General features: G+C 42.1%; 1 protein-coding gene across 1 annotated transcript in view; it reads left to right on the top strand.

Moving 5' to 3' along the window:
- Positions 1-663: 663 nt before the first annotated feature.
- Positions 664-12,085, top strand: part of slc1a7a (solute carrier family 1 member 7a) — a 72,960-nt gene continuing 61,538 nt past the window's right edge. Inside the window, exons 1-2 of the mRNA XM_043699315.1 lie at positions 664-930; positions 1,377-1,456. Coding sequence (XP_043555250.1) covers positions 790-930; positions 1,377-1,456 — 221 coding nt within the window. The 5' untranslated portion in view covers positions 664-789. The remainder of the gene's footprint in view (positions 931-1,376; positions 1,457-12,085) is intronic.

Below are 12,085 nucleotides of genomic sequence, written 5' to 3'. Positions count from 1 at the left end.
AACATTGATGTAAGCTCCCATGTAGGCTTTTAGAACTAATCCTGAATGCAATCAATGCCTCACTGTTACTGATCCCTCCATTTGTAAAATCATTCATTTATAAATCCATTCAAAGATTTCCATTTGACAGGCTCTTGGATTTCGCTACCTAAAACTGCCCCTTTACGTCTTTCACAAATTCGTCAGCACAATCTTACATATATATATATATATATATTCAATCCTCTTTTACATAAGAACAGAATTCACCGTGCCTTTTTCCACTATTCCTCATTTTGCCCCCTGTCCCCAAGTTTCTACTACACTTGTTGGGTAAACCCCACCCCTCTTCCTTCTCATTTCACTATTTCAAAGTTAAAATTAACATTTTTGGTTTACGATATCTTGCTATGGACTGATTCGCAGACAAAGCTACCGCAGGAGACACTTATTAAAAATAAAAAAATATTGTCGGGTGTTTTTAGTTTATATTTTTACATTTTCTCCGGAATCGTTTCCAATGCTCTACTCCGATATGCGGAGTGTGGGCAGAACCGAAGCCTTAATATTCAGCAATCGTATTTGATACTTTAATGAACTCTCTGATAATAGGATCAGAAACATCCGTGTGGGATAACACTGGCATCTGGTTCATGCTTTCTATTTGACGAAGTTTAGCTTGGAGATCAGGGGTGCTGTGTTCTGTGTATGGCAAGATCAGTGAGCTGAGCTCCTGTCAGCGAGCATTCACAGCTCCACCGCCACCCACATGGACTAGCGGTTTCCCCCTGAGCCAGCAAACCGGGCACAATGGCCGGAGCATTTGCAGCGGTCTCCATTCAGATCAAGGGCGTCTTTAAAAGGAACGGTCTGCTCATTCTTTCGGTGCTGTCGGTTATTATCGGGTGCTCCCTGGGATTTTTTCTTAGGACTAGGCACCTCTCCGAACAGGTGGGCAATTCTATCAGGATTTGACCAGAACTCGGTGGCAGGAATCTCAGTGATCACGTGTACTAGCGAGTTTTGAGAAGATTTGTGCGGCTGATAATTAGAAATTGAGCTGTTTTTGTTTTAACCAATAATTTACATTTCCATCATGATTGCTTTGATTACTTAGTGGCTAAAGATGTCACATAGCATTAAGATGAAAAAAAAAGCTAATTACTGTATTTGGAAACTTTTTAGCTGCTTTTCTCATTTTCCACAAGGAATTGCAAAAGCAATTAAAAAGCAGTACTGAACATGTCATGATATTTCTATATGCTACCCAGATTTGCTGATATTTTATTTCAAAATGTATTTCTGTAATAAGATTGCTTTGTCTTCAGTCCATCTTGTAAATGTATTACCAGTTTTTAATGGATCCAGTTCCTCGTTATATATATTTGACATTTTAGGAAATCAAGTATTTCCAGTTTCCTGGTGAGCTGTTGATGAGGATGCTAAAAATGTTAATTCTTCCACTGGTAGTATCCAGGTGAGTGAAAACACATCACATAATTCACTATTCAATCAAATGCATATTAGAAAAAATGTCTATTTCCGTTACATTTTTTTTCTAATCGTCTTTCATTGTCTGTGTCAATTTAACTGAGTGGATTAGTCCCAAGCTGCTGCTCTGCCTTTTGATAAAGTCATTTCAAACTGACTCTGTCCAGCTGATGGGAAGGGCAAAGCGCCAGAACTGTCCCGTGTCCATTTTTATCACAGCATTGTCCAAGCTACAAGTGTTCCATCTATTCAATCTGAATAATGTCACAGCAATGGGCATTAGAGTTCATGTAAGTGAGAATGGTGATTTTGCACAGTGTTAATGGTTCAGGTCAGTCATCTTTGGTCAGAACCTGGAACCCGTAGATCTGGGTTCTGATGTAAGGTCACCAGCCTGAAGCCTTGGCACATTCTGTCTCCAGAGCAGCCAGATCTGAAGTGTTTCTAGCATTTTCTGTTATTATTTCAGATTCCCTTACACTGTAGCATTCTGCTGCGTATTTGTTGTGAAGATAATTATATATATTGCGGGTGGTATTGGTGGGGACAAATGCAAGTTTTGCACTGGGTAGCCACAATATAAACTTGTTTCAACTGGGATATTTATATTTATCCCAAAAAAGCAATTTCCATTGTTGTTCAAATCTCAGCTTTCTTTGGGGAAACAAAATGTTTGTTGTGCTCTTCTATAATCTTATTAGAGTATGGAATTTATGCTATTATAACAGTCTGCTATGATTAGCAAGATATAATCCAATAAGTAATATTGTAGATAAAATTGCTTGATTTTTGTCATATCTCTTCACTTTATGTACCTAGGAGAAAGTGATGACTGCGGATGCTGGTGATAGAGTCGGAGAGTGTGGTGCTGGAAAAGCACAGCCAGTCAGGCAGCATCCAAGGAGCAGGAGAGTCAACATTTCAGGCATCAGAGTCGATCATTCCTGATGAAGGGCTTATGCTTGAAACATTGACTCTCCTGCTTCTTAATGCTGCCTGACCGGCTGTGCTTTTCCAGCACCACACACTTCGACTTTACGTATCTAGCTTATAAGAAGGTTGCTTATTGCATTTGATAAATTATGGTCTGTTGAGCCCCCCTGGGATGCTGAATCTTAGCTATATGGAAACTTGCCCAACAAATGTCCTACTTACACCTAGCCCTTCTGGAACCTGCTCTTGCTGTGATATTGTGTACTACATTGTAAAGGCTGCAGCAGGTGTAACATATGCTACTTTAGCCACTGGCTTCTTCACCTTAACTTTTTACAAAGGGACCATATAGGGTTTACCTCCCTCCTGCATTCAATTGTGAATACTGCTAAAGCTTATTTTACTTACTACTATTTCAATGACTTACTACTTAACTATTTTACATCACCTAGTTTCAATTGAACTTAAGCTTACTGTACCAAATCCCCTACTGAGAATGAACCCTTTCTTTACAAAATAATCAAGAAAATGTAAAACAGCAAGTCATGTCTATTTAGTTATGGGTATCAAAATTAAAAAAATACATAAATGTAAGAACATCAGCAATTTTAACAATATTACACAAACTGTTAGCAGAAGTAAATAGACAGGATCACGTAGCACAATGTTTCTCAAGCATTTTCATTTGAAGAACCCCATTTGAATTGGATTATTAATCATGAATTCCCATCTAAGTCATGCTATATAATCATAGTAAGGAAGTGGTACATATCAATAGTAGTATTTTAATAATCATTTTAAGAAGATGGATATTTCTTTGAGTTTAAGTAAATGATGCAATTTAAAAACAATCCTTCCCACTCCAACAAGTCTGAACTCAGTTGGAAACCACTACCAGCTTGGGTAACTGTAGATTTACCTGGTAATCTTACTGCCACTCTCAGCACTCCTTCAAGTGAGTTCCACTCCAAGTTGAGACCACTCTGTGCTGAATGTGTCTCTCAGCTGACTTCTAGCCAGCCAATATAAGCACTTTCAGATTATTCTGAAAGGACCCCAGTTTGAGAACAGCTCACCTAAAAGTGTGAGCAATAGATGGAGTTACTCAAGAAAATGGCTAATTTTAGTGGTAAATGTAACTCAATGTATCATATTTAATACAGCATTAAATGCATTTTAGTTATTTAATTACAATTGAGATAAGTTTCTGTTTGTACTGTAAATTGGTGACAGTAGTTAGAACATTCCTTAGATAGCTGACAAGTTAATAACATTGAATAACCAGTCTTTTCTGTAGATTCAGGTCCATGTGATAGTGGCTAGCAATGGTTTCAAATATTGTATGACCTGTTCATATGAGTAACATGACTGAGGCCATTAAATCCTTCCTGGAAAGATGACATCAGCTTCTGGAATTGAATTCCGAAGCCTGTCTTTGGTACTGGAGATACCTATGCTCTAAGTTTCTAAAGGTCAAAGCCTTCACATTGTAGCTGTATTCTAGGTTGCCTAGCTTAATTCTTACCTTCCCTGATCCCTGACAGCTTGTACCACAAAGTTACACATTCACTTCTGCCTGTAACTGCCTGTTTAATAACACAATTTGACACCCTGAATGTGGTTGCCTTTGACCAGGAAACAATACGGTCAGAAAAATACTAATTTCTTTAAACTGTCCATGGAACTTGTAACTGTTTTTGAGACTTGTCAAAAATATTTTTAAGAGTTTTCATCAGTTGTAAAAGGATCAAATGTAAATTTAAAAACTAATGACAAATACTGGCCCATGCAACCTGGCAGCCCTTGACCTGGAAGCAGTACAACAGGAAGGAAGTTAAGGTATGGGACTGTGTGACCAAACACAAAGGAGAGCTGAAGTCAAAAAGAGAAGTTATAAGCAAAGAAACTGGAAGATGAAAATATAGATGTAGATATGAAAACATTGTACACAGAAACACAGAGAGAAACACACCAGGCAATATTTGTAAGGGACACATAAGAACTTCAGCTGGTGCAGAAGTAGTAATGAAATTCTGGTGAGACAAATCAATAAATCATTCTCAGAAAGGTGTCAGTTTTTTGGGGGGCATTAAAGGAGATTGCAGCTCTTGGAGGGCAGTGTGAGAAGTGGCTGAGAAACAGTCAAATCCTGGAAATCTGTCTGAATAGTTCAGAGGTACTAAAGAGCTGGGTATTTTCCCAGAATTGACAAAGCATAAACCAGAGTGTTGTTAATTGACTGGTTGAACAGGAACTTCTAGAAAACTACACTGTTAGGGTTAACTTGACGGAGAGAGAGGAGTTTTAGAGGTACACATTACTGCTGAAGACTACTGTTGGTTAGGACTCTTGACCTACCCTGTATGAATAAAGAACAAATTGTGGCACTGTTAAGCTGCATACTGCTATAGGAGATTGCTTTTACTCGTGTATTGGAATGAATAATTAAAGTGAAATTAACATTTATTTGAGTAAAAATATTGTTAATTTTACAGTTGAAGATGCAAAAAGTGAAAGCTTTCTAATCATTTCTTTTGGGGGTCAACTGGTAAATTTGGCTATTTTGGTTGAAGGATCAACATGGAGATGTGTTCCTGATGATTACTGAACATTGAAAGATATGGCAGAGATGTTAAATAGGTATTTTGCCTTGGTCATTAATTTTGAAAACAATCCTTAATTTAACAGCTATAGATTGTGCTTCTAACAGTAAAAGTATCAATAAAATAGCCAAAGATACCACCTTAGCATTGGTTAAACAGACCAGCTAACATTCACTCAAGAGTCTATAAGGAACTGGAATAGCTACTTTGAGTGTTTTCCATCACTGTTTAACAGCTTGTTTCCTCCGACCAAAAGAATATTATTATAGTTCCAGGTTTTAAAAATATGGGAATAAGGGACTATTCACTTCGTATCAGCAATAGGTAAGATGCTCATAGGTAGTATAAGAGATTCTCCATTTGACCAATTCATTGGAAAAGGTGACACTAAGAACTCTGAAATGACTTGTGAAAAAGAAAGCCATGTTGCTATGGAAGATTTTGAAAAAATTACCAAGTTAATGGATAAGGATATTCTTAAGGCCTACCAGAACTTTAAAAAATCTTTGATAAGGTAGCTCACAAGCTAGTACACTACAAGATGGGATCTGCTGCAGTGGTTTGTTAGATTCTCCATGAGACCAATAACTTTTAAAAAGAGTTACACATTTCCCAGTGGTCAAAACAAACGATTCATACCATATGATTTCATTTTTAAGTCTTTTACCGTAACAAATAAGCTGAAATCAACATCAGACTCAACATTATTTTGTAAGCAATATTTTCACTAAACTGTAGAAAAAATAGAGTCATAGAGATCTACAGCATGGAAACAGACCTTTGGTCCAACCCGTCCATGCCGACCAAATATCCCAACCCAATCTAGTCCCACCTGCCAGCATGCAGCCCATATTCGTCCAAACCCTTCCTATTCATATACCCATCCAGATGTCTTTTAAATGTTGCTACTGTACCAGCCTCCACCACTTCCTCTGGCAGCTCATTCCATACACGTACCACCCTCTGTGTGAAAATGTTGCCCCTTAGGTCTCTTTTATATCTTTCCCCTCTCACCCTAAACCTATGGCCTCTACAGTCATAGAGATGTACAGCATGGAAACAGACCCTTCAGTCCACCTGCCCATGCTGACCAGATATCCCAACCCAATCTCGTCCCACCTGCCAGCCCCAGCCCATATCCCTCCAAACCCTTCCTATTCATATACCTATCCAAATGCCTCTTGAATGTTGCAATTGTACCAGCCTCCACCACTTCCTCTGGCAGTTCATTCCATACATGTACCACCCTCTGTGTGAAAACAATTGCCCCTTAGGACTCTTTTATATATTTCCCCTTTCACCCTAAACCTATGCCCTCTAGTTCTGGACTCCCCAACCCCAAGGAAAAGACTTTGTCTATTTACCCAATCCATGCCCATCATAATTTTGTAAACCTTTATAAGGTCACCCCTCAGCCAACACTCCAGGGAAAACAGCCCCAGCCTGTTCAGCCTCTCCCTATAGCTCAAATCCTCCAACTCTTTGTTCAGCAACACTCCCTAGGACCTTACCATGAAGTGTATACATCCTGCCAAGATTTGCTTTCCCAAAATGCAGCACCTCACATTTATCTGAACTAAACTCCATCTGCCACTTCTCGGCTCATTGGCCCATCTGGTCAAGATCCTGTTGTAATCTGAGGTAACACTCTTCACTGTCAACTACATTTCCAATATTGGTGTCACCTGCAAACTTACTAACTGTACCTCTTATGCTCGCATCCAAATCACTTATGTAAGTGACAAAAAGTAGAGGACCCAGCACTAATCCTTGTGGCACTCCACTGGTCACAGGCCTCCAGTCTGATAACCTACCCTCCACCACCACCCTCTGTCTTCCACCTTTGAGCTAGTTCTCCCTGTATTCCGTGAGATCTAACCTTGCTAATCAGTCTCCCATGGAGAACCTTGTTGAACGCCTTACTGAAATCCATATAGATCACATCTACCGCTCTGCCTCATCAATCCTCTTTGTTACTTCCTCAAAAAACTCAATCAAGTTTGTGAGACAAAGCCATTTGGACTCTCCCTAATCAGTCCTTGCCTTTCCAAATATATGTACATCCTGTCCCTCAGGATTCCCTCCAACAACTTGCCCACCACCAATGTCAGGCTCACTGGTCTATAGTTCCCTGGTTTGTCCTTACCACCCTTCTTAAATAGTGGCACCACGTTAGCCAACCTCCAGTCTTCTGGCACCTCACCTGTGACTATCGATGATACAAATATCTCAGCAAGAGGCTCAGCTATCACTTCTCTAGCTTCCCACAGAGTTCGAGGGTACACCTGATCAGGTCCTGGGGATTTATCCACCTTTATGCTTTTCAAGACATCCAGCACATCCCCCTCTGTAATTTAGACATTTTGCAAGGTGTTACCATCTATTTCCCTACAGTCTATATCTTCCATATCCTTTTCCAAAGTAAATACTGATGCAAAATACTCATTTAGTATCTCCCTCGTTTTCTGCGGCTCTACACAGAGGCCGCCTTGCTGATCTTTGAGGGGCTCTATTTTCTCCCTTGTTATCCTTTTGTCCTATTCCCCATTAACATCTTCACACACTGTAAACCTCACACAATGGCACATTCTCAGCGGACACAGAACATTGTAGATAAAGTTTCACATTTCTCCTGCCATTCAGCTGGTTGTTTACTCCTTCCATCTTCCAGTGTCCTTTAAAACAAAGTGCTTTTCACTCAATCTTCCAAGCATACTTGAATAGGCTTTACTCAACCAAGATGTCCTTTGATAATGCACTGGATTCTAACTCTCCACAATGCTTATTTTCTTGAACTGAGAATCCAACCTCAGCAACACTTCACTTGATGATTGACCCCAAAATAATCCTTTTCCTCTAACTGTAGCAGCACCTGTTGTGAGAGTCCTTCCCCAAACTCTCGTTCTGAATGCCCTTGAGAATCTGGATATTTGGACATGAAGAAAGACAACTGCCTCATCCTCTGTGTCCTGGTATTAAAGCTTACACATGACTTAAATAGGTTTCATTCTAGGCCCATACCCCTGTGGTAACTGGGTCACATGAATTTGACTCTGGATGCAGTACACATATGAGATCCTGTTCCCCTTTCCACTGTTCCATTTAATTTTGAATTAATAGAGAAAGTTAAAAATCAAACCATCTTATAAGTTCCAGAGGTCATACAGGATTCAGAATTGACTAAATACCTGTGAACAAGAATTTGCTGTTGTTAAATGATTTAGGTCTATTTGGAGGTTGGTTACGAGTAGTGACTGACAGGGATGGATGCTTAGAACCTTTGCTACTTACTATCTGTCATTAGTGACATAGATAGAGGGATTGGGAGAATGATCCACAGATTTGAGAATGACACAAAGCCATGTGCAAGTGTTAGAACTATAGAGCAAGGCAAACTCTGCAAGCAGATTTTGGTATGGATTTATGTTGGGAAAATTATGTTTGATCAAGGAAAGTATGGAGGTAACCATATGGGCAATTGTAATGTTTGATAAGCATGTACCCTACAGGGAACAGGTTTGAAGCCTGGAGTGAAAGAAAAGTCGAAGAGTGTGGTGCTGGAAAAGCACAGCTGGTCAGACAGCATCTGAGGAGCAGGAGAATCGACATTTCAGGCATAAGCCCTTCATCAGGAATGAGGCTTGCGGGCCAAGGGGGCTGAGAGATAAATGGGAGGTGGGTGGGACTGGAGGGAAGGTAGCTGGGAATGTGATAGGTAGATGAAGGTGAGCGTGAAAGTGATAGGTCGGAGAGGAGCGTGGAGCAGATAGGTGGGAAGGAAGATGGACAGGTAGGACCATTCAATAGGGTGGTGCCAAGTTGGAAGGTTGGGCCTGGGATAAGGTGGGTGGAGGGGAAATGGGGAAACTGGTGAAATACAGTTTGATTCCATGTGGTTGGGGGGCCCAAGGCAAAAGATGAGGTGTTCTTCCTCCAGGCATTGGTGTGGTTCAAGTTTGGTGATGGAGGAGGCCCAAAACCTGCATTTCTTTGGTGGAGTGGGAGGGGTAGTAAGTGTTCAGCCACAGGGCGTTGGGGTTGTTTAGTGTGGGTGTTCCAGATATTTTCTCTGAAATGATCCACAAGTTGGCATCCTGTCTCCCCAATGTAGCGGAGACCACATCTGGTGCAATGGATACAGAAGATGACATGTGTGGAAGTACAGATAAATTTCTGTTGGATGTGGAAGGATCCTTTGAAGCCTTGGATGGAGGTGAGGAAGGAGATGTGAGCACAGGCTTTGTACTTCTTGCGGTGGGAGTGAAAGGTGCCAGGAGGAAAGGGTGGTTTGTGGGGGGGGGGGGGGGGGGGAGGTTGGACCTGACAAGGAGTCACAGAGGGAATGGTCTCTCTGGATGCAGATGCACTGGAGGGGATCATCGACCATGTGGGAGGGGAAATTAATGTCCTTGAAGAAGGAGGCCAAATGGAATGTTCTGTGGTGGAATTGTTCCTCCTGGGAGCAGAGGCAGAGGAATTGGGAATGAGGGATAGCGTTTTTAGAGGAAGCAGAGTGGGAGGAGGTGTAGTCCAGGTAGCTGTGGGAGTCGGTGGGTTTGTAGCAGATGTCCATGTTAAGTTGGTTGCAAGAAGTGGAGATGGAGAGGTCCAGGAAGGGGAAGGAGGTGGATGGGATGGTCCAGGTGAATTGAGGTTGGGGTGGAAAGTATTTGTGAAGTTGATGAACTGTTCAACCTCCTCCTGAGAGCATGAGGTAGCGCCAATGCAGTCATTGATGTAGCAGAGGAAAAGGTGGGGAATGGTGCCAATGTAGCTGTGGAAGATGGACTGTTCCACGTACCCGATGAAGAGGCAGGCATAGTTAGGGTCCATGAGGGTACCCATGGCTACCCCTTTGGTCTGGAGGAAGTGGAAGGATTGGAAGGAGAAGTTGTTGAGCATGAGGACCAGTTCAGCTAGGCAGATGAGAGTGTCAGTGGAAGAGTACTGGTTGGTTCCGTATGAGAAGAAGGAACAGAGGACTTGGAGGTCTTTGCTATGGTGGATAGATGTATACAGGAATTGGAAGTCCATGGTGAAGGTAAGGCATTGGGGGCCAGGGTAACAAAATTAATGGAGGAGGTGGAGGACGTGGGTTCTGTCCCGCACGTAGACGGGGAGTTCCTGAATTAAGGGGGACAGGACAGTGTCAAGGTATGCAGAGATGAGTTCAGTGGGGCAGGAGCAGGCTGAGACAGTGAGTGGACCTGGGCATTAGGTTTGTGAATTTTGGTAATAGGTAGGAATGGGTAGTGTGGGATTCGCTGACTATGAGTTTGGAGGCTGTGGGTGGGAGATACCCTGAGGTGATGAGGTTGTGGACGGTGTGGAAGATGATGGCTTGGTGATGGGAAGTGAGGTCGTAGTCAAAGGGGCAATAGGAGGAGTTGTCCATGAGTTGGCGCCTGGCTTCAGCGGTGTAGAGGTCAGTGCGCCAAACTACCATTGCACCCCCCCCCCCGCCACTGGTCTGATGGTGATGTTGGGGTTAGAGCAGAGGGCTGCACATTGCGAGGGTGAGAGGATGGAGTAGCTGAGCGGGGTAGACAAGTTGAGGCGTTCTGTGTAATGGCAGCAGTTGGGTATGGGGTGTCCAGGTAGATGGGATGTGTTGGAGGCACGCGAAGGGGTCCTTGGAGGGTGGGCAGGAGTCTTGATGGAAAAATAAACCCAGAGGTAGAGGCAGTGAAAGAAATGTTCAATGTCGCAATGCATGTTGAACTGATGGATGTGGGAATGCAGTGGGATGAAGGTGAGGCCTTTACTGAGGACTTGGTACCATCCTTTTGAATGGTCTACGTGTCCATCTTCCTACCCACCTATCTGCTCCACTCTCCTCTCCTACCTATCACCTTCTCCCCCATCTTCATCTACCTACCACATTTCCAGCTACCTTCCCCCCAGCTCCCCCCCGCCCCAGGAAAGGGTGAAGGAGCAGGTTCAGTTTAATCTATCCAGATAGGTTTGAAACATTGGGTCTGTAACATTAGAGAACAGTAGACTATGTCTGATTCGATCAAAGCTCAATAAATAATGAAGAGACTCAATTGTGTTTATGTCAGGAAATTATTTCAACTGGATATATTGGAGGATCATGGTTTATATTTACAACTTACATAGGTACAGACACAGGTTGAAATTTTTAGGCCTCATTCTTTAACCAGAGACTAGTTCAGTATCTAATTCAAGTAAAGGTTACATCCTGCATGAGATTATCTCAAACCATGGAAAGCCTTTCACTCTAGTTTTTGGGCCTAGTGCTGGAAAGTGGAACCAGGATAGGTAGACCGGCACAGAATTGATCAGCTGACTGGCCTCTTCTGTGCTGTATGTCTCGATAAAAACAAGGACTGCAGATGCTGGAAACCAGATTCTAGATTAGAGTGGTGCTGGAAAAGCACAGCAGTTCAGGCAGCATCCAAGGAGCAGGAAAATTGATGTTTCGGGCAAAAGCCCTTCATCACGAATAGATGAAGGGCTTTTGCCCGAAACATCGATTTTCCTGCTCCTCGGATGCTGCCTGAACTGCTGTGCTTTTCCAGCACCACTCTAATCTAGAACCTGTGCTGTATGTCTGTATGACTTTCAGAGGAGCAAACCCGATAATATGAATTAAGGTAAGTGTAGTCTCTGCATCAATCTTTAATTATCTGAAGAGCTACAAGATTTTTCTTTCCATTTACCCCATGAAAAGCCTGTGTTTTTTTTCCTCTCCCAGCAACTTATGGACTGTGATGCATGATTTCTAATTTTTTTTTGTCATTATCCTTTGGTACTCTGTGAAACTGCAATGATACACTTTCACATTATGCGGGCTAAACATCTAGCTAAGTGAACAAATTATTGCATGGGTAGTTTAGGGTGGGTGATTACCCTACCCTTGGAACTCAAAATGTTGCACAATTACAGAATTATCTACCTAACTGCTTTTTACCCCTTGCATACTTACATCTGTGACTCAGTCATCTAGTTTATTCAAGACAAAGATTGACCGGTTTCTCGATTTTACAGAGATGAGGAGAATTTACTTGTGAATCGATGGAATTCGCTACCCCAGAGTGTGATGGATGTGGGGGCAA

The sequence above is a fragment of the Chiloscyllium plagiosum genome, chromosome 11 (genome assembly GCF_004010195.1).
Source record: "Chiloscyllium plagiosum isolate BGI_BamShark_2017 chromosome 11, ASM401019v2, whole genome shotgun sequence".
In the NCBI taxonomy this organism is placed as follows: Eukaryota; Metazoa; Chordata; class Chondrichthyes; order Orectolobiformes; family Hemiscylliidae; genus Chiloscyllium; species Chiloscyllium plagiosum.
The sequence above is the reverse complement of the archived record's forward strand: the minus strand, read 5'-3'. Positions and strand labels throughout refer to the sequence as shown.